Source organism: Myodes glareolus, chromosome 19, assembly GCF_982192425.1.
Source record: "Myodes glareolus chromosome 19, mMyoGla1.1, whole genome shotgun sequence".
Lineage (NCBI taxonomy): Eukaryota > Metazoa > Chordata > Mammalia > Rodentia > Cricetidae > Myodes > Myodes glareolus.
The window spans coordinates 40,180,536-40,206,518 of NC_142044.1; the positions used below are offsets into that span (position 1 = coordinate 40,180,536).

At 40.2% G+C, this 25,983-nt stretch overlaps 1 protein-coding gene across 9 annotated transcripts in view; it reads right to left on the reverse strand.

Moving 5' to 3' along the window:
- Tnrc6b (trinucleotide repeat containing adaptor 6B) overlaps positions 1 to 25,983 on the reverse strand; it is a 242,124-nt gene that overhangs the window by 125,244 nt on the left and 90,897 nt on the right. For 2 of the 9 annotated variants that reach the window (XM_087898945.1, XM_087898948.1), the window contains exon 1: positions 17,554 to 17,772. The exons of the other annotated variants lie outside the window; for them this stretch is intronic. In XM_087898945.1, the coding sequence (XP_087755071.1) occupies positions 17,554 to 17,558 (5 nt within the window). In that variant the 5' untranslated portion in view covers positions 17,559 to 17,772. Of the gene's footprint in view, positions 1 to 17,553; positions 17,773 to 25,983 lie in introns of those variants that run through there. 9 annotated transcript variants of the gene reach the window in all.

Genomic DNA, 25,983 nt, shown 5'->3' on the forward strand with positions numbered 1-25,983 from the left:
TTTCAAAATACAGAGGGGAACAGTCTATGGTCCCGTTCCACATCCTTCTAAATATTTCTTTTAGAAGAAAAGCTGGCCTGGAAATTTTAAGCCACTAAAAAGTTACTTGGCCTGGCATAGTCCTCTCCAACTGCCTTCCTCTATCACAGAATATCAACGCTTAAGCATCCAAACTCAAAAGCTAATGTTGGGGTCATTTCCTACCTAGCCACTTGGAAGGGTAGCTCACCAGATCTTCAGGAAAAGCACAGGAGTTGTGGTACATAAAGGCCTGTTAGAAACAGCTTGCCTGGTTCACACAGTAATCACTGGGGGAAGCTCTTGAGCTTATCCTTTCAGTATATGAAGTTCCACCTCCTGCAGCCCAGCCTTCTTTCCTAGTCCTTCAGGTTATTGCCTACTCCTGGTTTCCAGTTTATTCCTAACTTGTCCTAAGCACCCATGAACACACTCACACACCCCAGCTGCCTATGCTACTTTTCCAAGCAGATCTTCATTGGGATTCAGATAATCCCAAGTGTTTTTCACCTTGACACATCAGCAGAGAACAATCTACACGTCCACAGCAATTACCAGTAGAGCATCTCCTCCTCAGTGGGGCTTTGAAGCTGGCAGATTGTTCTTACTGTAGTCTTTTTCTTGGCAGGGAGAGGGGCAATCCCAAATGTCATCTTTCCTCTGCCTCCCTTTTCCACTGAACAGGTAACCTTCTATTTAACAGAACTAGTGAATGTTCTGAGGGAACTCTCAATATCTCTCCCTGGTTCCAAATTTACATTCTTCTCTGGGGCTAACTGGTCCCATGACTACATCTCTCCTCTGACTCATTCTCTCCTAGGCACAGGTTAATAGCTTCACATCCATTTTTTTTTTACGTGATCATTTGTGTGTGTGTGTGTGTGTGTGTGTGTACATGCAGAATCCAGAAGAAGGCATCAGATCTGCTGGAATTACAGGTGGTTGTGAACCACCCAATGTGAGTGGTGGGAACCAAACTCATGCCCTCTGGAAGAGTAGCAAGCCTGATTAGTAACTTTAACAAGTGCCTTTTGGGGGATGCAGGTTCAGTTCATGGATGAAAACAGGTATCTTTAGTGCCTTCAGACTTTCTTTTGGTGTCTGTCTACTTTCTTTCTGACAGCTTTTCCATTCATAAAAATTAAAGTCCTATTTTAATTATTTAAAGGGCAGGGACTTTTCTTTATTTGTTTTTTGAAACAGGGTTTCTCTGTAACAGCCCTGGCTGTTCCAGAACTCATTCAGTAGACCAGGCTAGCCTCAAAGTCACAAAGATCTGCCTGTCTCTGCCTTCCTAGTGCTGGGATTAAAGATGTGTGCCACCATGCCTGGCTTGGGCAGGGATTTTTAAAAACCTATTTTTGCCCACTGTTTTATCCTTAGATACTAGTGTAGTTCTTGGCATATATGTAACAATAAACACAGATGAGTGTAAGTCATCCTTGATTTGCTTACCCACACAACAACACTGAGAACTCACTGGGTGTCTGAGGCTGCGTAGGTGCTAAGGTAGCAGAACAAGTTCTAGTTCTGAACTTGCTCAAAGTACTGACAGGGAAGCAACGAGAATGTGCTGTGACAGACAATCAGCAAGCATGGTGCACTGTGTGTTTGGACTGTTGGATCCCCAGGTGCACTCAGAGCTTAGCTTGGCCTGCTCCTAGGCACTGGCCTTGAAAGTTTTACTTCCTTAAACCCCTTCCTACCTGGGCTTCTCTTAAACTAGTCTTTTTCCTTTTCCCATCTGTCTGTCTCACCTAAACTGAGAGTTCCTAAATTTGCTCCAGCTCCAGCGCCTTCCTCAGTCTCCCGAGGCTACATGCACCAGACAACAAATATAAACCACGTCCAAAGCACAATGTTCATCTCTTTCCCCAGATCACAACTTGATTCCTTCCTTGGCCTGGAGGATGCAGATCCCACCCTTGTCCCCACTCTACCCCACAGACTGCGCTCCCCAAGCGCCTCCAGAACCTGGTCTTTTCCATCGTTCTAGTCGCTGCTCAGTCACTCCTCTAGCTTTCTCACTTGTCTTTCCACAATCCAATTCTCAACAGGGACATCAGTTTAGGCAAGCTAATTAAAAAAAAAAATCTAAAATCTGCTTTAAAAATCTATTTTTTAAAAAAATTGATTTATTTATATTTTTATATGTGTTGTTTTGCATATGTACATGTCTGTGTGAGGGTGTCAGATCCCCTGGAACTAAAACTACAGACAGTTGTGAGCTGCCATGTGGGTGCTGGGTCCTCTGGAAGGGCAGCCAGTGCTCTTAACCACTGAGCCCTCTCTCCAGCACCAAAATCTAGTTTTTGAAAATGATAAAACACATCAAGACACAATGTTAGCTGGATGGGGTGGTGTATACTTGCAATTTCAGCACTCAAGAGTCACAAGTTCTAGGTAGCTTGGGCTACAGTGTGTTCTAGGGCAGCCTGAGCCATAGTGTTAAGATCCTGTCTCAAAAAAAAAAAAAAATGGGGGCAGGGAAGATAAACACGACTCTAAACTATTGTGCTATCCTCCAGATAGCCAATGCTGTCCCACAAAGCTTACTATTCCCCACTCACTACCTTAACTTCGTTCCTTGTTTTTAGTACTTCCTCTCTGCCTGATAAGCTACCAATACACAGAAAAGAGAGCCAACAATGTGCAAAGCACTTTAAAACAAGCTCTTATGCAGCTCCTGGAGCAACTTCCTGAGGAAAGTATTATTGCCCCAGTACCTTAAGAAAGCTGAGACAGGCAGCAACATGACCTGCACATACAGCAGCCCTGACTTCAGAACTCATTTCTGTTCATCAGTTGGAAAGGCTGAGGCAGGAAGATTCTAAGTTTAAGGCCTTGCTGAGAAGCAACCCCACAAATGGCTAGCAATATCAGCATGGTAGCACAGGCAAGTGAGCTGCTGGCTAGGGCCTCAGTTACTGGAGTGAAGTGTATCTAAGAAAGAGTTTATCCTTCAGAGGGATACAATTACAACTGATGTGGAGTTGCCAGAATTAAGGTCTTTGTCATTAAAAATGCAACAGTGGAGGATGAAAATTACAACTAAGATGTAATATATTAGAAACTCTGTCGTGCCATTACGCATACTCATTCAGAGCTGACAAGCAGGCTGGCTAAACCATACATAGGTACAGTTAGTCTTTCATGCTAGCACTAAGGAAGCTGAAGCAGGAGGAACTTGGGAGACTAACCTATGATACAGAGCGAAACCCTGTCCCCAAAACAAAAAAAACTTAAGCAGGTGAAAGGCTTGGTAGTTAAAAGCACTTGCTATAACACCTCACTGACTAAGTTGGATCCCCAGCGCCAACAAGATGGAAGATAAGAATTTACTCCTGCAAGTTGTTCTCTGACCCCACATGCATGCCATAGCTGGAATATGTTTGCCTGTGTGCACACACACAAACAAAATAAAGGAAAGCTTTTAATTGGGACTGGCTTACAGCTTCAGAGGTTTAGTCAATTATCATAATGACCAGGAGCATGGCAGCATGCAGGCAGACATGGTGTTGGGAGAAGAAGCTGACAGTTCTACATCTTGATCTGCAGGTAGCAGAAGTGAAGACTGAATCCCACACAGGGTATAGCTTGAGCATACGAGACCTCAAAGTCAGTCAACCCCAGCAACACACTTCCTCCAACTAGGCCACACCTCCTAACAGCGTCACTCCCTATGAGCCATGTATTCAAAAAAAAATAATCACAAACTCTGTCTCCAAACTAAGGAAAAAAGAGAGAAAGAAAGTAGTTCTAGAGAACTTGAAAAAAGATGTATTCCTATGAGTGAGGTTAATAAAACTATCAAGCACATAGTTAACTGTGATACACCTTGAGATCATTAGTGATTAAGATGCAGTTTCCAAATACTTTAGCTCCTATGCTAATCAATAGAGGGAAGGAAGAAAAAAAACAATACAAAGATTTCTTTACATTACTACATCACAAAGTTATATTTAGTTTAATGACATGCCTCTTAATCTGAGATTATCCACACCTTTTTGTTGTTGTGATTATTACTGTTTATTTTTAGATGATGGTAATAGTGGTTTTACTTGGAAACTTCAATACCAGTGACTCATGTTGCAGTTTAGCATAGTCGTTTCCCCTCTCCCCCGCTTTCTTCGCTAGAGACAAGGTCATATGCCAATCCAACAGCAGTGGTGGCATGTGCCTTTAAATCCAGACCTCTTGAGCTTGAAGCCAGCACGGTCTACAGAGTGAGTTTCAGGATAGCCAGGGCTACACAGAGAAACCCTGTCTGAAACATCAGACAACAAACAAAATTCCAGTTCAAGTACACTAAAGCTAGGAAGTATCAAATTAAAATATTTAGGGTAGCTCAGAAACTACCAAATACAGCTTGTTTCAGAACAATGTAATTTTAGAAAAGAGTACTAGAAATGGAATGTTCCAGGCTGGAGAAGGCTCAGTGACTAAGAGCACTACTGCTCTTGCAGAGCACCATTAGGGCAGCTCACAACCATTTGTAACTTCAGTTCCAAGGTATCTGATGCCTTTTTCCGGCCTCCAAGAGCTCCTGCATACACGTGGTACACATATACTTGTGAGAATTACACATATACACATAAAAAAAATTTAATAGAATAATGCTAGTCACACCTTTTTCCAACTAAACGTCCCCCCACAAACACACACACACACACATACACACAAAAAAATGTGAGCACTTTAAATACCACTTCACTTACACACTGCCTATACACTGTCATGGACACTTCAGCAACCATAGGCTACTTTAATTCAGCTTAATTGAGAGCCCCTTGGGGAAGGCTCAGCAGATCTCTAAGTAGCAATGACAACAAAAATAAACTAGTGGAGAAAAATGAAGAGTCAACCTGAATGGATCTGAAGACAGACTGTCTTCTGAGAGATGTGTTCTCATAAAGTCTGGGAAAGGTAGCAATAGTGTCTTCTCTCTTCCCAAAACCACTGCTTTCTGCAAGGTTTTCCAAGAAAATACATGAGTAGTATTTCCTACCTAAATTTCTTTTAAAAATAAGGCTGGGAGATATAGGATCCCTTTCAGCTACTATGGATATTTTGTATTACTCATATAAAATGATGCACTTGTATATAACCCACATACATGCTCACGCATTTCTGTAAATCACCTCTAAATTACAAACTTGCTTGAATGCAATTTCTTTAAAAAATTATTTTTGATGCACAGATTACTGAATCCAAAGGCGTACAGTCCACAGCTCCAGAGGACTATCTATATGTATTTGTGTTTGTGTGTGTGTGTGTGTGTGTGTAACTGGCCTGCCTGGCAAGAATGACGGTATTTTAAAGAGACACTGTGACTTTCCCTTCAATTATTCCTTTAGAAAAAGGCACTCTAAGAAACAGAGGTTTCCACCAGAAACTTCATGTTGAGAGAAGGGGAAAGCTAAAGTCTGGTGCTCACTAGATGAGGAATTTATCTCTAGAATGGATTTCACACAACACTTGCATACAGACTCACAACAGACACTGAGGTGCCATGCATGGTTAAAGCCTGGCCAAGTCTGCTTAGCTATGCATGTTTCTGTCTCTCTACCTAGACCTAAAACTTCAAGTAAAGCCCTGGAAGAGGAAGGGGCTGAGGATGGGAGAGGTTTCCAGATCTCTCTGTCCCTCTTTTCAAAGTATGCACATTGAATGTGTCTACTTTTTTTGGCTTTTCAATATTAATTTGGCTCTTTCAAGTGGCTTACTGAGGACAGGTGATCAAATTTGGCTTGTGAGAGTCACCAGGGCATCTGCTAATGTTAAAATGTATGTGTAACTATCCATCTCAATATAGGAAAAAAAAATAGTTGATGCCCCTGACCTGGACACAATAGACAATATTCTGGCCATCAAATATATCCCTCTTTCATAAGTTGAGGTAAAAAATTAGCACCTTTAAAAAGTTACTTATGAATTTGGTTGGTGTGGTAATTGAGTGAACTAGTCAATCTGATTGTCTAGAATAGCAAATACAGGGATGCTACCCCAGAAAACGGTAACCTAAAAATGGTTCCCGCAAAAACTTTTTCAAACTGCAGTGATGATTATTTATTAATAGTCAATCTGATAGGAAGGAGTTTCTAGTTTTTGCAAACTGTAGTACTTGTATAATAATATATTTAAGTACATTATATATTATATTTAAAAGCAAATACCCTCCTGCTGTCTCGGAGAGGGGTGTTTTTCAGACAGGGTCTTTCTTTCTGTTTGTTTTTTTTTTGGGGGGGGTGCGTGTGTGACAGGGTTTCTCTGTGTAGCCCTGGCTGCCTTAAAACTTACTCTGTAGACCAGGCTAGTTTTGAACTCAGAGATTCACCTGCCTCTGTTCCCAAGTGCTGGGATTAAAGGTGGGCTCCACTGTGACCAGCCAGCCAGGGTCTTTCCATGTGGCTCAGGCTATCCAGGAACTCACAATGTAGAGAAGGTTGGCCTTGAATTTGTGGCAACCTTGCTATCTCTCCTGGGATTCCAGAAGTGTCACCAGGCACAAGAGAACAACTACTTTTGTGTAATATATGTATTCATTTTTAACACCTCAATGGATGTAAATTGTGTCACCTTACAATACATCCAACCAAAAAGCTTAAAAGCCACTACTCTAAGCTGCCCAATTATCTACCTTCAACTTATAAACACCATGGCATAAAAGAACAGAAATTACTTCTGTAAGTAAAACAGTAGACGAAACAATGACATGGAGAGACAACTATTAAGCACAAGTCTACTGCTTTTGACTCCTGGAAGGTAGCAATCATGAGCTAGCTCTCCAGATCTTATGGCGGCAGAAGGCTTTATTTAAGCCCACCACTATACAGTCTACTTTTTAAATTTATTTTGATTTTATGTGCATAGGTGTCTCATCTGAATGCATGTCTGTGTGAGGGTGTTGGGTCCCCTGGAACTGGAGTTACAGACAGATGTGAGCTGCCAATTGGGTACTGGGAATAGAACCTGGGTCCTCTGGAAGAGCAGTCAGTGCTTCCAACTGCTGAGTCATCTCTCCAGCCCCCCACTATAGAATCTTAACAAAAGCATGAATGGATGAATGGGTATAGAGCCCTTGTGGGTAATTCAGGAACCTAAAGGCTAAGGTAACAGGGTATCTCACGCTAAGGAATTCAAGGCCAACATGGACAACAGGAGAAGATTCTGTCTTTTAAGAAAAAAATTAGCTTGCTGTATATTGCCTTTATTACGTTTAGGTATGTTCCTTGTATCCCTGCTCTCTTCAAGACCTTTATCATAACAACATTATTTGTCATAGCCAGAATCTGGAAACAACCTAAATGCCCCTCAACCGAAGAATGGATAAGGAAAATGTGGTACATTTACACAATGGAGTACTACACAGCAGAAAAAAAAATAATGACATCTTGAAATCTGCAGGCAAATGGATGGAGCTAGAAAACATCATATTGACTGAGGTAACCCAGACCCAGAAAGACAAATATCGTATGTACTCACTCATAAGTGGTTTTTAGACATAAAGCAAAAAAAAAAAAAAAAGCATACAAACCACAATCCCAGAGAACCTAGACAACAATGAGGACCCTAAGAGAGACATGCATGGATCTAATCTACAAGGGAAGTAAAAAAAGACAAGATCTCCTGAGTAAATTGGGAGCATGGGGACCACGGGAGAGGGTTGAAGGGGAGGGGAGAGAAAAAGAGGGGAGCAGAGATAAATGTATAGCTCAGTAAAATCAATTAAAAAAGAAATTCATAAAGAAAAAAGGAAAAAAAGCTGGGTGGTGGTGTTGCATGCCTTTAATCCCAGCACTCAGGAGGCGGAGGCAGAGGCAGAGGCAGGGAGATCTCTATGAGTTCGAGGCCAGCCTATGCGAGTGAGTTCCAGGACTGGCTCCATAGCTACTGAGAATCCCTGCCTCAAAAAAAAAAAAAAAAAAAAAAGATTAAAAATAAAACTAATAACTGATACCCCAAACTTTTAGGGTACTCGGTAAAAAAGTAAGCTCTTTGTGTCAACTGGTAAGAAAATTCTGTATGGCTAGGCATGGTAGCGTAAGTCTTTAAACCCAGCACTCAGAAGGAGGAGGCTGGAGAAGAACCTCTGTAAGTTCAAGGCTGGCCTGATCCACCCACCAAATTATAGAACATTTAGTGTTATATAGAGACACTCCCACTCCCTGTGTCTCAAGGAAACAAACAACATACAGACACAAAGAGACAGACACACAGAGAATTGTGAAGAGTAACCAAGGAACAATAACTTTCCAGTGTTATTGTACAAAATAAGGCTCCAAACAGAATTCACGACCATTTCTGTCCTTACTGATCGTTATTTAGAAGCTCTCCATAGTTAACAACTACGAAGCAGCCTAAGCCGACGATGATGAATTTGGTCTCCGAACCTGCTTTGTATAAACTCTTTTTTTTAATATTTATTTATTCATGTATTTATTTATTATGTATACAATATTCTGTCTGCGTGTATGCCTGCAGGCCAGAAGAGGGCACCAAACCTCATTGCAGATGGTTGTGAGCCACCATGTGGTTGCTGGGAATTGAGCTCAGGACCTTTGGAAGAGCAGGCAATGCTCTTAACCACTGAGCCATCTCTCCAGCCCCTTTGTATAAACTCTTAAGAACCACCATCTCCAGTAAATATTAGATCTACTGATGTAGGAGGGCAAAGAACACAAAACACAATCTGCATGATACTCAAGGGAAGTGAGGCACAAGTACAAATTAAGCCTGTAGTACCTTCCTCCCTCATATGGATCATGTCTCTTTCCCCACATGCAGCTGCCATCTCATCTAGGCTCAAAGGAAGCTTAAGGAAAGGGGCTGTTCTCACCTTCTCAAGTTTGTTTCAATGTAGGCCTCCATATGGCATTTCAGAACTACCATACAACTGGTGTGTTTAGGTACTTCTACCAATGTAACTGTGTTAACCTTAACTAGAGCAGCATTTTAAAATGTGAAATTTGTATACTTTGATAAAAAGTTTGCTTTTTTACATGTAAAATTAAGATTGGACCCCCACCATTCTAAGTCTCCTGATAGGTTAAGCCAACAAGTGTCAGGGTAGTACTTACCCTGTGAAAGGCTCTCTGCCAGGTGAAGCCATTTTGGGTATTTTCAAAGTGCACAGTACCACAAACAACCTGGTTTTACTTTGCAGAGCCTTGAAGTAACTACTATGGTATCCACGGCAGTAGTAGTAACATATGGCTAGAGCCACTCAAACACTGACAGTTATCTACATTACTGAAAAAAACTTGGTATGCTTGGAAAAGTCTTGGGCATGTGAATTTACTTTTTCATGAGAAAGTAGTGAATTTTATGGAATCTAAATAGAGACCAAGTATTTCCAATGAAAATGCTACGTTCAAATTGTAATGTGTTCTAACTGTAAAGCACACACCCAGATATCAGACTCAGTATGAAAGGAAGTAAAACATTCCACTAGCTTTAGCTCAATTATACATTAAACTGATAATATTTTTTCAATAAAACACTATTCAAATTAATTTCACTTTTAGATGGCTTGTTTTCTATTTCCCCTGAACTGTGCTGGCATTATCTAATGGTTCCCCAAGTGTTTCAGCCAGAGAATATCTTCTTTCAGGACCAGCATCTCAAACTGCTGGACACACCTGCAATGAACTGAAAAGTCCTTCCCTCATCCCTTGGTGCCTGTAACTGACTGTCTACCTTTCTTTTAATTCTTCCCAGGTCCTCTTTCTCTTCCTGTCCTCTTTCTCATTTTCTTTTCTATTGTTCAGACTCCAGGGTGACCTCATCTACTCCTAGGCATCCACTATCACTTCAACACGGAAGCTATCCAACTCATCTCCATTCTGACCTCATTCCCAGGCTGCAGCTCCACAAGGCCAGTTTTCTGCTCAACCGTTCCACCTGAAGTTCCACTTCTTCAACTCCCTATGTGTGAGGAGGAATTCACTGTACAGAGGACTCCTCCTCACCTCAACAATCTTTTATCAATCTTCCTGGACAGTCCTGTTCCTGCTAATTTAAATTCTGCCTAATTTAAAGGGTCTGCTCATATGCAAAGTCTTCACAAGTCCTTCCTTGTTCAATCCAGGTCAAATCAATGTTTCTCCTCTCTCGAAAGTCCTTGGGCACTAGATGTGGTGTGTGCATTGGATCCCCAGCACTGGGAGGCAGAGGCAGGTAGATCTGAGTTCAAGGCCAGTTTGCTCTACAAAGTGAGTTCCAGAACAGCCAGGGCTACACAGAGAAACGCAGTCTTGAAAAACAAAACAAATAAAAAACCAAAACCACACACACACAAACAAAAAACTTGACATTACTATTACCATTATGACTTTCTCCTTCCTCCTCTTCTTCTTTTTGGTTTTTCAAAACAAAACCTAGAACTCCCTCTGTAGATCAGGCTAGCCTCAAACTCAGAGATCCACCTGCCTGATTCCCGAGTGCTGGAATTAAAGGCGTGTGCCACCACTGCCCAGCTGGCTTCTCATTTTATTAAGGCCATGCCATCTTTGAGTAGCTTACCATGGAAACCAATTTAAGAAGAATTTTGAAAATACAAAGGATTCTTAAATTTTTACCTCAGAAACTAGATCTCTAACTTCTGCAAATATTTAAAAATCGCAAAGTTTAATAACTCCAAAACTAAACTCATGACCTCAACCTACATCCTCTTGTATCATGTATGCAGGTACAAGCTTCCTTCCATTTGAGTTGGGTGATCTTCCTTTGTAATCAAACAAGATCCTGAACCGGTCAGCCTCCTCACGTTTATATTCTAATTCAGCAATAGTGCCTAGAGGAGAATCAAATATTACTTTCTTTTTTGTTGTTTTCTTTTTATTAGTACATACTATTATATAAACTAATGGGTTTCATAATGACATTTCACACATGTTCATGACATATTTAGTTCATACTCATCACCCCCTCTCATCTTGCTCCTACTATGTACATAATTTCCTTCTTCTTCTCAACCATCTCTCCATCTACTTTCACAGGCTGTTCTATTTTGAAACTCAATGGATTTGATTTGGATTGCTCACAGGAACAAGTGTGAGGGTTTGTTTACAGACATATGGGCAGCTTATTAGTGGCTCCACCCCCCCAACATACACACACTCGCACAGGTACACATATCTATATATCAGAATGTGTGTGTGTGCACATAAGTCTTCAGGGAGGGATGGGGCCCCCAAAAGTCTCTCCCTAGTCCATATCAGGGTATCCTCAGATCCAACCTTGTTCAGGTATTCACATGTTCATACACTCTGGGAGTTCAACAGGTAGCCAGTTATGTCACACCCGGAAGTCAGCATTCCGCACTCTCCCTGCTTCCTCTTCAACTCTTTTTGACTATTTTTCCAAGATGTTCACATGTTGGAGGGTGGGATATAAATGTCCTATTTATGTTTCTGCATTCAACAGTCATTTCTTCTCAGGACTCTCACCCGTTATGCATCTCTGCAATCACTACAGACTGCTGTACAAAAGTAGCTTTCCTACCAGAGCTGCAAGCAGCACTCATCTACAAGGATAAGCCGTTATTAGAAGGCAGGTTTGCTAGGCATACCATGTCTACTTAGCAAGCAACAGCAGTGGCGATGACCTCCTCAACCACATTCTTTTGACCTAGTTTTGATCAGATATGAATTCCTCCCCTGTGGACCAGAGCAGGCATCATATCAATCAAAAAGCAACTGGTTATCCCATATGTTTTATGATGCTAATATTTAACACTTGGCATGTACTCACTAATTTGCTGTTTTATTGCTGTATTTGTTGTATTAATGATTAAAACAGGCAATAACATTCTCAAGTTTAAAAAAAATCAAAGATCAAAGAGTGAAGGCCATTTCTATGTCATTTGTATAAATTCAACAGTATTCTGCAGAGTGGACAATTGACCTGTATTTAACACATCTTTTACTTCATTCTTTGAGTTAAAAAAGTTAATAATGTGATTAAACATAATTTCTACGTATGGGCCCAGAACATTAAAAATGAGAGGAAATACTGTATGTATTTGTATATGTATATATATGTATATGTATGTATACTCTTCCTTTGTCTTGTTAACTTTAATTCATGTAAAATTACCTAGAAACTTTTGATAAAAAAATATGAAAAGCAGCCAAAAAATATTTGCAGGCCAGAGCTGGAAGAAAACTAGTATGGAACTGAATTGGGCAAGTAAGTTGGCACACACCCATAATCCCAGCAATCCTGAAGAGGAAGGCAGACCTCTGAGTTTAAGGACAGACTGGTCTATATAGCAAGTTCCAGGTCAGCCAGAGGTACATAGTGAGACCCTGTCTCTAAATATATAAATTCAACCATCAATAAAATATAAATAACAGATTACGTTAAAAAAAAAGGAGGGGAAAAAAATCAAAACACAACACTGTGGACACTTTATTAAAGAGAAATGCCTCCAGACCATTTTTGATCTCATCCACACCCTAAACAAGCTCAATGACCCTGGTGGCCATAAGAAAGAATAGAAGAAGCCTTCACCAGGCCATAAGAGCTTTCTTGGTTTATCTGAGGGCATGGTATCTCACACTTGTAATTCCCACACTGTGGAGGCTATGGCAGGAAGACAGTCACAAGCTTCAGGTCAATCTGGGCCACAGATTGTGACCCTGTCTTTATTTAAAAAACAAAAAGAAAAAGAAAAAGATTTTCTGGTTTCTCAACTAAGTCTCTGTGAAGATGAAAGAAACAAGACTTGGTAACTGCTGTCATACAGCATTTTCTTGTACTTCATCACCTCCCTCACTCCCTGCCCTTTTCCCCTTCCTTCCTTCCTTCCTTCCTTCCTTCCTTCCTTCCTTCCTTCCTTCCTCCCTCCCTCCCTCCCTCCCTCCCTCCCTCCCTCCTTCCTTCCTTCCTTCCTTCCTTCCTGTAGCTTTGGAGCCTGTCCTGGAACTCAGATCTGTAGACCAGGCTGGCCTCTAACTCACAGAGATCCCCATTCCTCTGCCTCTGCTAAAATTAAAGGTGTGTGTTATCACGACTGGGTTCTTCTCCCCATTTTTATACAGAAGGAAGCACACTTCGGTCCTAGGTTAGACTGAACTCAAATAATTACAACAAACAAACAACAACAAAAACACACACCAAACAGTCTACCTAAGAAGCTACAGCTGCCTGTAAGTTTTTAATCCTCCTGCCTTCCCTCTGGGGTGCTGAAATCATGAATATGTGCCATTATGCCTGCACTCAAATATGTTTAACCATGAGCACTTACATCCTCTTGGTCTAGGCCCTGGGAACAGAATAGTAAGCAGGTAACGTCTCTACTTACTGTTCTGGCAAAGGTTATTGTGTGTAGAGAGTATTCCATACACAAATAGTATATAATTTCACAGTGAAACGATTAAGGGGGATTTAAAAAGTAAAAGGGATATTACAGAGTAACTAGGAAGGCAACTGATGTCAGAAGGTTCTCAGATTCTCAAAACGTAAGTTTAAAGAGTTTTTGCAAAAGTGGAAAGCTTACCACGGCAAACCTTAAATTTAAATTTCTAAAACAGTGATTCTCAACCTGTGGGTCAAAAACCCTCTGGGGTGGGTGGTGGTGTAAAATGTCCCTTTCACAGGGGTCACCTAAGACCATTAGAAAAATAAAGATACTTCTATTATGACTCACAACAGTAGCAAAATTACAGCTATGAAGTAGGACCAAAAACACTTTTATGATTGGAGGTCATCACAACTTGAGGAACTGTATTAAAAGTTCAAAGCATTAGGAAGCATTGTTATAGAACTACCAGAAACAAAAATCACCATTCATTCCCAGATTATCAGTAAAGAAAATTACAGAATTTTATTCTACACATAACCCAAGGTTATTAGTCCCTACTGAGTACTTCCACAGCAACCAAGAGGATGGCTATTCAGGGTGAATAGCAGGTTGAAATTCATAGATTTTTTTTTTCTTTAGCATGTACATCATGATACAGTGAACGATTGCTGAAAAAATATATAAAGGAAGGAAAAGCGTCCTGGGTTAAATCCTTCTTTAGGCCAAGTGACTTCAATTCACTCCAGCCACTCTGTGGTCTTAATCATAAGAAGCAGGTGAGATAAGGGGGATTAGAATAAATCCAGGAACAATACTATACCAGGAAACAATTAGCATATGGTGCTAGCTCTCCAGGCAATGCTTAAAGACCCCCATGTTGAAATAGCCAATTCCATTTAAAGTCTAATATCTAAATGACTAAATATTATCAAAGGGACAATTATTTAAGTTCTCCAAATAAGGGTTTTCAACAAAAATACTCAGGATACTTCTTGCTGTCACGTACTTGGTTCTGAATGCCGCATGTATATAACCAAGCTGAGATGATGTGTTTAATAACCTTACTGGTGGAGACGGACCAAGTATATTCTATATTCACCCATGTCACTTAACCAGAACAAATTAAACCCTTATAAAAAAATAAATTTCTCTCATCTTTTCAGTTATGTTACTATTCAACCTGCTCTGTAAGTCCTGAGTGGCTCACATTTCAGTCTGGTAAAGTCCAAGAGTGCTTGGTTCAGTCTGCTTCAATTTTCAGAAGTTTCTTTTTAAAGGACTGTCCTAGCAGTGACAGCAAACAGAAAAAGGGCCTCTCAGAGCTGAAGAGCAGCGTATTTGTACCATCTATCAAAGATGCCAATGCTTTGTGCAGACCAGATGGAAGGCCAGAGAAACTTCAGATAAATATTATCAAATGCTGTGATGGTTCAGCGGGGAACCCAAGCTTCCTGGAGAGCAGTGCTGAGAATAATGACTTAGAGCTACAAGCAACAAGTAGCACACAGAAAAAGAAATGGGGGCTGCAGCTTAAGTTATGTTTACTCTCCAGTAAGACACTTCCTCTGCGCACATTGTCATTTTAAAACAGAAAACCACAACATTCCAGTTCTAATACGACTGACTGGGGTTTGCTCCTTATAGCACCAACCACATCTTTACAGTTTTTAACCCAACAATTCATACTACAACAAAAAACCTTAAGCAGGACACAGTTAAATACTATTATCTGTACACTGATATGTTATTCATTTTTATTTGCTCTGAATTCTTACACTTTCTTTGGTGAGAATAATGTTTGGCTCTACAGGAACTTAGACCCAAAATGGCAGCTGAGTTTCAAAACCTCAGCAGAGCCATCATGCTTCCACTCATGAGACCAGGTCTTGTTCATTTCAGGCCTCCACTGTCTCTCGGAAAGAGTACTTTTAAAAACACGCCAGCAACTGTGATGGCATTCTGCTAATGTGCTTAGCACCATTCTCCCTTTTGCCCAGGAGATCGGGCACTGCTCTGCTTCCTCTCTGCAAGCGAAATAAACCTGCCATTCACATGTTTACAGTCCACAAAAACAAGCTGGAGGCAAAACATGGAAAGCTGAGTATTTTTTTTCTCTCTCATCCTCTTCAGCCACAACTTAGGAAACAGGAGTAAAATGAATCACCCAACAAGTGAAGCTCTGAATAATTGCTTTCATTTTCAGAGACAACAACAAAAACCAGTTCTAATTCTCCTCAGACCCAGGACAATGTAACCCTTCCTATCATTGAGGTGATTTCTACTAATTCAAACTGTAAAGATAATTCCAAGTGAAATTTGTGTCCCTCTTTAATGTAATGTTTCCAATTCCTCTCACACAAAAGTGGAATTTATATCACCATAAAATTTCCATGGAAGCCTTTAGCACTTCAGGCACTTCTCTGCTTAGAACCATTACTAATATAACAACAACATTACTTTAAAAAATAATAAAATGATTGCTCTTCTGAGACAGAAGACTAATTATCCTTATGTATTCAAATGGAAAGTCTTTTGTTAAATTAGCGTGAAAAGTCCCTTCATCTACACACAATTGGCCCAAAGAAACAGGCCATTTTCAGCACGAGAGGCCAACCCATTTTAACAGTGAATAAAAAGCTTTTGAAAGCACTACACACCCTCTTCCACATTGTCAAATTTTCAAAATGGTCCAGCAATTTTCCCATTTTATTTTTTAACACTTTAAGCCCCAGCTGGTTAGCATCTCATAATTAGATTAATTAAAAAGGAAACAACCAAAAACAAAAACCCAAAACCAAAAAAATCCTGTTCCCTTTTGATCAAAATTATTCCATTCACGCTTAATTAGCTTTAATCCAAGTCTATATATTTAATGATGGGATATGACAAGTCAATCATTTGCATATTTAAAACGTCTTTTCTAAACTATGTAACAGATTTAGAAGAACGGTATCTTTCTCTTGCCAATATGCCACAGCACAAATCAAGAGGACACAAAATTAGGAGAAAAGAGGTAAGAAAACAAGGCTTCTCAGAGCCAAGGATATGCTTGGGGGAGGGGGAGGGATTTTGTCGGGGTGGAGGTAATTTACCCGCCACATCACAAACTACAGTCCTTTCAGCACACCAGACCGAGAGGCATTACATCACACTCTCACAATGATAGGGGGAGGTGGCCCTGAGAAAGCAAGTTTTCGGCTTTCTTTCCAGCCTCCTCAGGCTTCTAGAATCCTGCATTAGGAGTAAAGGAATTTAACTTGAGGCACTGCACTTTCAGGGTTACTAACAAACTCAGACATTCATTTATATGATCCTAAATGACCACTTTACTAACAAATACATGTCCAAAAAGACACACATCACGCACACTCAACTGGCACTGAATACCTAACATTAAACAAGATATTTTATTTCATGTGAAATGAAGACCAATATACACTGAGAACTGGAAAAGAAACGATTTCTAAACGGAGTAAAGAGCCATTTATATCTTTAAAATAATCGTGTTTACAAGACAGACCCACCATTTGGTTGAAGACACGATCAAAATAAAAGCGCATCTGGCTGCACATTTGAGAACACACACTGGGACCCAGTGCAAAGGAGCGCGCGCAGAGGAGAGGGTGAGCCACATTTTGCTTGCAAGCAGGGGAATCTATAACCCCAAATCTGGTGAATTCGATCACCCCCAGCACCTAGTATCTGGTCTCACTTTAGGCTTGCACATCTCCAAGAAGCACAGCCCGGTGTGAGACGGAGAGAGAGAAAAAAGCTTTCCCATTCCAGGGCTAGTCCTCCCGGATCCTTTGTCGGCCTTAGCAGTCGAAAGAATGCAAACCCATTTATATTTATGCAAATTTTTGCAGCAGATTTAAAGGGGGGGAGGGAGAGGTTTGTGTTTTTTTTTTTTAAAAAAAACCTCTTCCTAAATATCAAATTCCAATTACTCACAGCGTCGTTTATTTGCATGACAGAAATGATGAAAAGGTACATATAAACTAAAAGTGCAATTAAATCACTTCAAAATTTAAATATTTTACCAAGTCTTTTCCATTTCTAAAATGCTGAGCCAAAAGTACATCACGGGTCTGATTTACAGATTCGCGAAATGTCTGAAGCCAGGCTCCATGCTAGAGAAATGTCGATTTGCGACACGACTAGTGAAAACGGTTAGACACGATCCATATAAATCAATTGGTTTTTAAAAATTGAAAATATTTACCAACCTCATAAAGTGCAGCAGTGCTTAAATCCAGCAAATTGAGGCATACAAGGTAGAAATGGAAATGAAAAAAGGTCCAAAAAATGAATTCTTTTTGTCTATCTGTATTTTGTATTTTAAATATTCAGAAACCAGCAGAGACTCTGTCGGCCATTTTGGCTAGAACTAACTCTCTCACTCACTCTCCCTCCTGCTCTCTCTCTCCCCCTGTCTCTAAAGGAAGCAGCTTTTTGTGACCTTCAAATAGAGGCGGATCACGTGACTTCGGGTAGCTTTGTCAATCAGGAAAAGGGGAGGGAGCTGAAGTTGAAGCTGCCTTAAAGGGAAAGCAGTCCTTTTTCACCGGCTTTCATTTGTGCAATGCTGTTATCTTATACTCCCGCCTACAGTCACTGCATGTGAAAGTGGCAACACCATAAGGGTAACAGATGAACAAAATAGAAAAACCTTTATTGGTTTATAGAAATATGCTCAGTTGCTAACGATGCTTGCAGATCCTGGATCTGATCTTGGCTCCTTTGCTAGTTATTCTCTAGATGTTTGGGCAAGAACAGACTGGCAAACTGCTCTTTAAAAGGGGGCTTAAACAAAGCTTTACCTAAACAAAAAGAGAATTTATTTTTTAGATTAAGATGAAACACAGGACACGACCGATTTCTAGCTACCTCACAAACACACTAAAAGCCCTGTAATCACTCTTAAACTGACTGGCAATTCAGAGCAGCACACCAAATCACGCAGCTCAACAGGGGGCAGAACGGGCTGCTTTCTGCCCTTGAACTTGGTGCCTATTGTGTGAGCACAGCACTCACTCTTCCCAAAACTAAGTGAAAACTAAGAAAGGGCTTCGCAAACTGATCCCTCCAGGCTGGGCAGCACTGAGTCATCTTTAATACCCACCCACCGCAGAAGTAGCTCCGAGTCTAGGCACTCAATTAAAACCTACAAAGCTTCCTTGCAGCCCCAGTCCCTCTTCCTGTGACATCTTGACTCCTCCTGCCTAGAAAACCCACCTTTGGCAGACACCGTGTGGAGATCAGGAAGTGAGGATACCTTGATCTCTCTCTCTCTCTCTCTCTCTCTCTCTCTCTCTCTCTCTCTCTCTCTCTCCCCCTCCCTCCCTCCCTCTCCCTCCCTCCCCTCCCTTCCTCTCTTTTCTTCTTCTCCTCTTCCTCCTTATCCTCATTCTCTTCCTCTTTCTTTTTATTAATTTTTATTTTATGTGCATTTATATTTGTTTTTGTGTGATGGTGCCAGATTCCCTAGAACTGGAGTTACAGGGAGTTGTAAGCTGCCCATGTGGGTGCTGGGAACTGAATCAGGTTCTCTGCAAAAGTAGTCAGTGCTCTTAACTACCAAGCTATCTCTCCCGGACCTGGTTTCTTTCTCTTATCCTGATCAAGTTAGTCCCAGGCCAGGAGTGGTGGTGTGTGTCACTAATCCCAGTGCAGGGGCAGGTGGATGGTGCTCTACATAGTTCCAGGTCAGCCTGAGATGCAGTGGGACCTGTCTCAAAAAGTCAGTCACTACCCAAAGCAAACATCTTGAGCCTCCTACTTCAATCCAGGCACAACTAGGACACACTTGACTACTTCAGAGCTGTTTGTTTTATGACAGAAACTGCTTATTAATATTGGTCTTTCTCTATAACTGTCAACTGTCTGTGGGCAAACACCACCATCTTCCTCATCTTCAGTGAGGTATCAAAATACTGAACTCCAAACAGCAGCTAAATCAATCAAATCATCTGGAGCTCTGCTTAGAACGGCAGGCCTCAACACAAGGTTACAAACAGATATAAGTAATTTAAGGGAATGGATGTCACAGATATCCAGAAACCCCATCCATTCTATCTATTTTAAGGATTCTTTTTGTTTTTTGAGACAAGGTTACACTGTATAGCCCTGGCTGTGTTTTAAGGATTCTTTAAGGACAAAAAGAAAGAGTAGGCTGGCCAAGGTGGCTTTCCCAAATTAACAAGGCTGACTGGCCAGTCAGCAGAGAACCAAGGACTCTGCAGACCAGGCTTTCTTTACAGAAGAACCTGTTAATTCAGCCTAAAGCCTACGTGTTTGTCTTTCTGGCTTTCTAGGCCTTTACACTGTCTGCCTCTGATTTTCCACTTAGAAAAGGACAGGCAAGGAACTGCTTGGGGCAGCAGAGGCCACTGTCCTGTCAATGTGGCCGCTTCAATTCTCTGGTGTAAACTGCATCCACTGCACTGCACCGAGAATGGCCAACCCTTGAACTGACAATTGATATGTAGGCAAAAGTAGAAAACTCCTAGGCTGGAAATTCTGAACATTAATCTATTTTTATCCTTTCAATACCTTCCAGATGAGTTACGGAAACCTTATGTGAAAATATGGAGACTGACTACACAGTCACCTTGTTTCAATTTGTGATGGTTGAAAATTTTTATTCTGCTGTCGCTGTTCTCCAAGACACACTATTACTGTATAGATGTTTAAATCTATTTCCTGTCTTATTCAAGACTACACAGAGCTTCTTACACCTTTTTTCCAGTTATAACCTTTCTTCACCTAACCAATTTTTATACAACCTAGGTCTATAGATATAGTTACATAAAATGTGGTGGTGGTGGTGAACACCTATAATTCCTATATTCTGGAGTTCAAGGCCAGCATCAAGCAACAAGGTGACTTTGTGGCCAGCTTGAATTACCTGAGACTCTGTCTCAAAAAATCAAAAATGGGCTACGAAGAGAGCTCTGGCAGTAAAGCATTTGCCATACAAGCCTAAGTGAGTTCAGGCACCCATGGGGAAAAGGGCACTTGAGCACCAGAGGTTAGCTTCAGCCCTCAACATTCACAGGCACATATGTAAATGCACATACAAGAACTAAAATAGGTATGCAAATAAAATATTTATTGATACTAAATCATGAAAAATATTTAAAAATAACTCTGTGGAATATTTGTAATATCACCATTTATTAAAGACCAAAAGAAATAGTCATGCTGATGAGGTAGACATGCTTATTTTATTTTTACATGAATTAAATCTTGGTCAAATATTTGATGCTGCAGGGCATGACAAATCACATTTTCTAAGCTGATCAATATTTTGATTTTATAATCATCAACTCTGAGAATATCACTTCATATAAATACATAGTACAAAGTGGCAGAAATATATTAAGGGTCATTTCAGAAATTCTTAAAATTCTCTCCTAATCACAAGTCAAAATTTACCCAAAGATACATATTATCAACAGCAATTTAAGCAGCAATCTTTAAAAATCAAACATTCTGACACAGAACAATCTAGAGATACACTAATTTATAGTTAATGCTGAAAAACAACAACAAGGAAATATATTAAGTCTTTATTTTCCATAATTAAAACTATTATGTTCCTGTAAGAGGAAAACAGTTTGTATAAAATGGAGGACACAGCAACTAGAACATACAATAGTCTGGCATCTGAGCTAAGGTGTTTCGGGCAGCATCTTCTGGCATTGAGAAAGCAGTGCAAAGTGCAAGGTTACAGTGAAGGTTCACAATGTAACATTGGTGATCACTGCTGCAAATACTTCAGACTAATTATGTATTTCATTTTTTAATCAATTTTTAGTCATTGTGCATTCAGAAACGTTTTACTGCTGCCCAGTATTTATGCAACCCCTGTAGCATTCAGTTTTACAATCCCACATAGGCTCAGAACCCACAGTTTGAAGGAGCTAGGGCTTGGAAGTGAAGAAATGGCTTGGCAGTTACCGGTAGTTGCTACTTTTCCAGAGGACCTAGGTTTGATTCCTATCACCCACATGACAGCTCACAACCTTGTGTAACTCCAGTTCCAGGAGTAACATAATAATAATTATAAAAAGTAACATAATAATAATTTTAAAGAACAAAGGGCCATGCCGGATGAGCATATGTTTAATCCCAGCTCTCAGGAGGCAGAGACAGGTGAATCTCTGTGAGTTTGAGGCCAGCCTGGTCTACAAAGTGAGTTCCAGAACAGATAGGCTACACAGAGAGCCTACCATAGTAAGACCCTGGGTTCAAAAACCATTACCAATGGAACACACCTGCAGCAGAGACAAATAAAAATGCATCTATGATCATTAAAGTCAGGCCAGCCAGGTTAGCCAGCCTGACATTAAGGTGCCTTCAAAACTAGGACTCTTAGCTTTTTATACATAGATTCTGGGAACTTAACTCAGATCCCAAGCATTACTTGCTAAGCTATCTTCTCAGATCAATTATTAATTTAAAAAAAAATTTAAAATTTGTGCGTACTTTTAAAAAAGTTTTATGTGTATGAATGTTTTTCTTGTATGCATATCTGTGTACCATGTCTGTGCCTGATGTCCTCAGAAGCCAGAACAGGGTGTCATATCCCGTGTATCTAAAGTTATGAACAGTTATGAATTGCAAAGTGGTTACTGGAAATCAAACCTGGGTCCTCTGGAAGAGCAGCAAATGCTTTTAACTGCTGAGCCATCTCTTCAGTGTCTGGACCCCCCCCCACACACACACTTTAAGAAAACCAAATTCTTCAGATCCAAATTTCAAAAGTTAAATTCCAATATTTTCCTCTATCTCCATGGTACCATATAAAAACTTCCATGGCAGTATCTTCATACTCACATTGTGGTATTTATCAAATTTTTTGCTTTTGTTTTGAGTCTGAGTCATGTTAAAAAACCTAGGCGAGTTCCAAACTCACAATCCTCTTAAACTATCAAGATCTGGGATTACAGAAGTATACTAAGAAGCCCACTTTGTCAACTTTTAACTAACTAAGTTGGCATTGCTTGATTTATACCCTCAATTTAAATAAATATTCATTGATATGCATACCATAAAAAGAAATTCTGTCATTTGCAACATGAGTAAATCTTGGAAGACATGTTAAATTAAGTAAGCCAGTGTGGTGGTTTGAATGAGAATGGCCCCTATGAGATCATATAGTTGAATGGTTGGCTCAAAGTTGGCATAATCCTGTTTGGTAAGGATTAGGAGATGTGACCTTGTTGGAGGAGATGTGCCACTGGGGTGAGTGTTGACTCCCAGTTAGTTATACTCTGTTTCCTACCTGAGGATAAGAATGTGAATTCTCAGTTACTGCTCTAGCACCATTCCTGCCTGCGGGCTGACATGGTCACCACCATAATGGTAATGGACTCAAACTCTCTGAAACTCTAAGCTCTGATAAGGTCTGCCTTCTATAAGTTTTCTTGGTCATGGTATCTTTTCATGGCAATAAAAAGTAGCTAAGGCAGCCAGGCACAGAAAGAACAAATACCAAACATACTCAATGGTAGAATCTAAAAAACTGTTTAGAGTACAACAGCAGTTACTAGAGGCTAGAAGACCTACAGGGAGTGGGAGATGGGAACAAGCTAGCCAACAGGTAGTGTTTCCAGTTACACAAGAAGACTACTTCTGATGTTCTACTATATAGTAGTTTAGCTATAGATTCAGTAGTAATATATATATATATATATATATATATATATATATATATATAAATAATATACAGTCAGTGCTGGCAATCAAACCTAGGGCCTTGTACATCCAACAAGTTCTCTATCACTGAATATCCCCAGCCCTTGATTTTTAGAAACATTGACTCCCCACCCCCTCGGTATTTCAAGACAGGGTTTTTTTGTCTTTAATAGCCCTAGCTGTTCTGTAATTCTCTCGGTAAACCAGGCTAAGTTCAAACTCAGAGATCCTCTTGACTCTGCCTTCTAGGAGCTGGAATCAAAAACATGCACCACCATGACATGCAACTCTGAACTTTTGATCCTCCTGTTTGAGCCTTTAGAGTGCTGATATTATAGGTATATATCATGTTCAGCTGTACTTTATGTTTCAAATATCTGAAACAAAGGATATTTAATGGTCTTATAACAACAACAATAAATGTTTAAGGTGATAAGTATACTATTTATCATGATTTGATCACTACATAATTTATCAAAACATACCGCACCCATAAATACAACAATTTTAAAGTAAGCATTTAACTTTTGAACCCAGTTATTTATTTGAAACTAATTATCCTTTCTTAAAGAGCATCTTTATAAAACCTGACTTATTACTGGCAAGAAAGCATCATGTTTTTACCTCAACAGAGGCAATGGGAGGTGTACCAACTGTGCAAGGGGCAGCACAGGTCCTAAAACTGCAGTGCAGATCTGTGGGCAGACTAGATATGTCTGAAAGAGGCCATTAGAAACCAAGAAATAAGGAATCAATTCCTTAAAAAAAAGAGGCAGCCAAGAGGCTAGACAAACATTTTCTGCAAAGTAAACAATAAGCAATGATGGGCTTACCAGTAGGAACACTTGAAAATAGTAGTGCTGAGCTAATCTATCTGCTGGAACAGTCAAGAAAGCTCTGGATATAAATGCCAGCTTGGAGGTGGTTAACACACATCTTTGGTCCCTTGATCCCAGCACTTGGGAGGCAGAGACAGGTGGATCTCTGAGTTAGAGGCTATCTGGTCTACAGAGTGAGTTCTAGGACAGCCATGACAACACAGAGAAACATCATCTTGAAAACAAAACAAAGGGGAGGGGGAGTCAAGCTCTGGTTATCAAGTCAAACAGCATGTTATCTGCTACTTTTCTTTTGCCATCAACAAATAATATGTTAGAATTCCAGGGTTCTTGTCAACTTCCCACCTTAGATTTTCGAAGTGGATGTGTGGAACAGGGGTGGAAACTTAGAGTCATCTTCATCCATTAAGTATGTATTTATTGGTGCTTTTCGTGTGGTAGGTACTTCTTAGGTAGAGTCCAAAGCAACCAAAATCTCCATCCTTGCTTGCAGAGCTAAGGTCTAACATAAAGCCTCACTGAACTGAACCTTTTGGCTACATATCCTCAGGCTGTATCTTCCTTGCATCCCTACATCATCTACAGATTCCTAGAGGGGAGAGGAATCCAAGAAAAGTGCTGAGGGCAGAAGTGGGTACCCACCCCATACAGTGATCAAAACCATGTACTCCTCTAATCCCAGCACTCAGGGGGCAGAGGTAGGAGGATTTATCTCTATGTGTTTGAGGCCAGCCTGGTCTACATAACGAGTTTAAGGCTATCCCTGACTACATAGTGAGACCCTGTCTCAAAAAAAGCAAAATAAAGTGCAACTTCTGTTAAACTAATCACAATTCTCTGTAAGCTATCTGAGTCACTGTATCTAACTGTTGGTTAATGTCATTACCTGAGTGTCACAGGTATCCGATGAGAAACTTAAAAAACAAAATCCAGAGTTTATTCATTTTTAAGAGACATTTGGACAAAAAGATATTTTTTTGATATCTGGGAAGTCATTTTTTTAAGCAATTTCAATGCAAATTAGAAAATTTACTAGCATTTGAATGTTTCCCACAGACAATACACAGGTATTGATGGTTTCAGTCAAATTTTTAAAAGCAAAACTTTCACGATTATAAAATAGCTATTAAACTACTATGGCACTTAAAAATACCAATCAACTTGTAAACAAAATTCATAATTTTCCACAAATATGAATAGATTATCTAGAAAAGCACACTAATCTGTTGTCCAGCTCCTGGGTAATTACTGAGTCTACAGAGAGTTCAACTTCGTATTTCTTTTTTTTTTAGATTTTTATTTATTTATTATGTACATAGTGTTTGTTTGCATGTTTGCCTGCAGGGGTGGGAGAGGGCAACAGATATCATTACGGATGGCTGTGAGCCACCATGTGGTAGCTGGGAATTGAACTCAGGATCTCCAGAAGAGCAGCCAGTGCCCTTAACCTCTGAGCCATCTCTCCAGCCCCTACTCTGTATTTCTTAACACAGTTATTTCAACATTCTCATGTTCTTACGGCTCAAAGAAGGGGAAGAGTGGGGGTAGAGGAGGTAGAGGCAGAAGCAACAGTTTATGAATACCTGGTTATACAATACACAAAACAGGCTTGGTTTGATGGTGCACATCTTTAATCCCATCATTTGAGAGGCAGAGGCAGGCAGATCTCTCTGAGTTGGAGGCCAGGCTAGTCTACAAAGTTCCAGGTCAGCTAGGGCTGCACAATGAGACCGTCTCAAGCAAGCAAGCAAGCAAACAAACACAAAATGAAAAATTAAAAAGACAAAAAAAAAAAACCTCCCTATGGGGCTGGAAAGTTGGCTCAGCAGTTAAGAGCACTTGTTGCTAGAGAACTTGGATTCATTTCCCAACATCCACATAGTGGTTTTCAACTGCCAATAACTCCAGTTTTGGGGGGAGTCCGATAATTTCTTCTGTCCTTTGCAGGCACCAAGCACACATGATGCATACAAATACATAATTCTTCTGTAAGTAAACAGGCATACATATAAGATGAGAATAAATAAAATTTTAAAAAGCTGTCTGGGTTCAATTACCAGCACCCACATGGCAGTCAGTAACTATCTATATAACTCATCCAGTTCCAGAGGATCT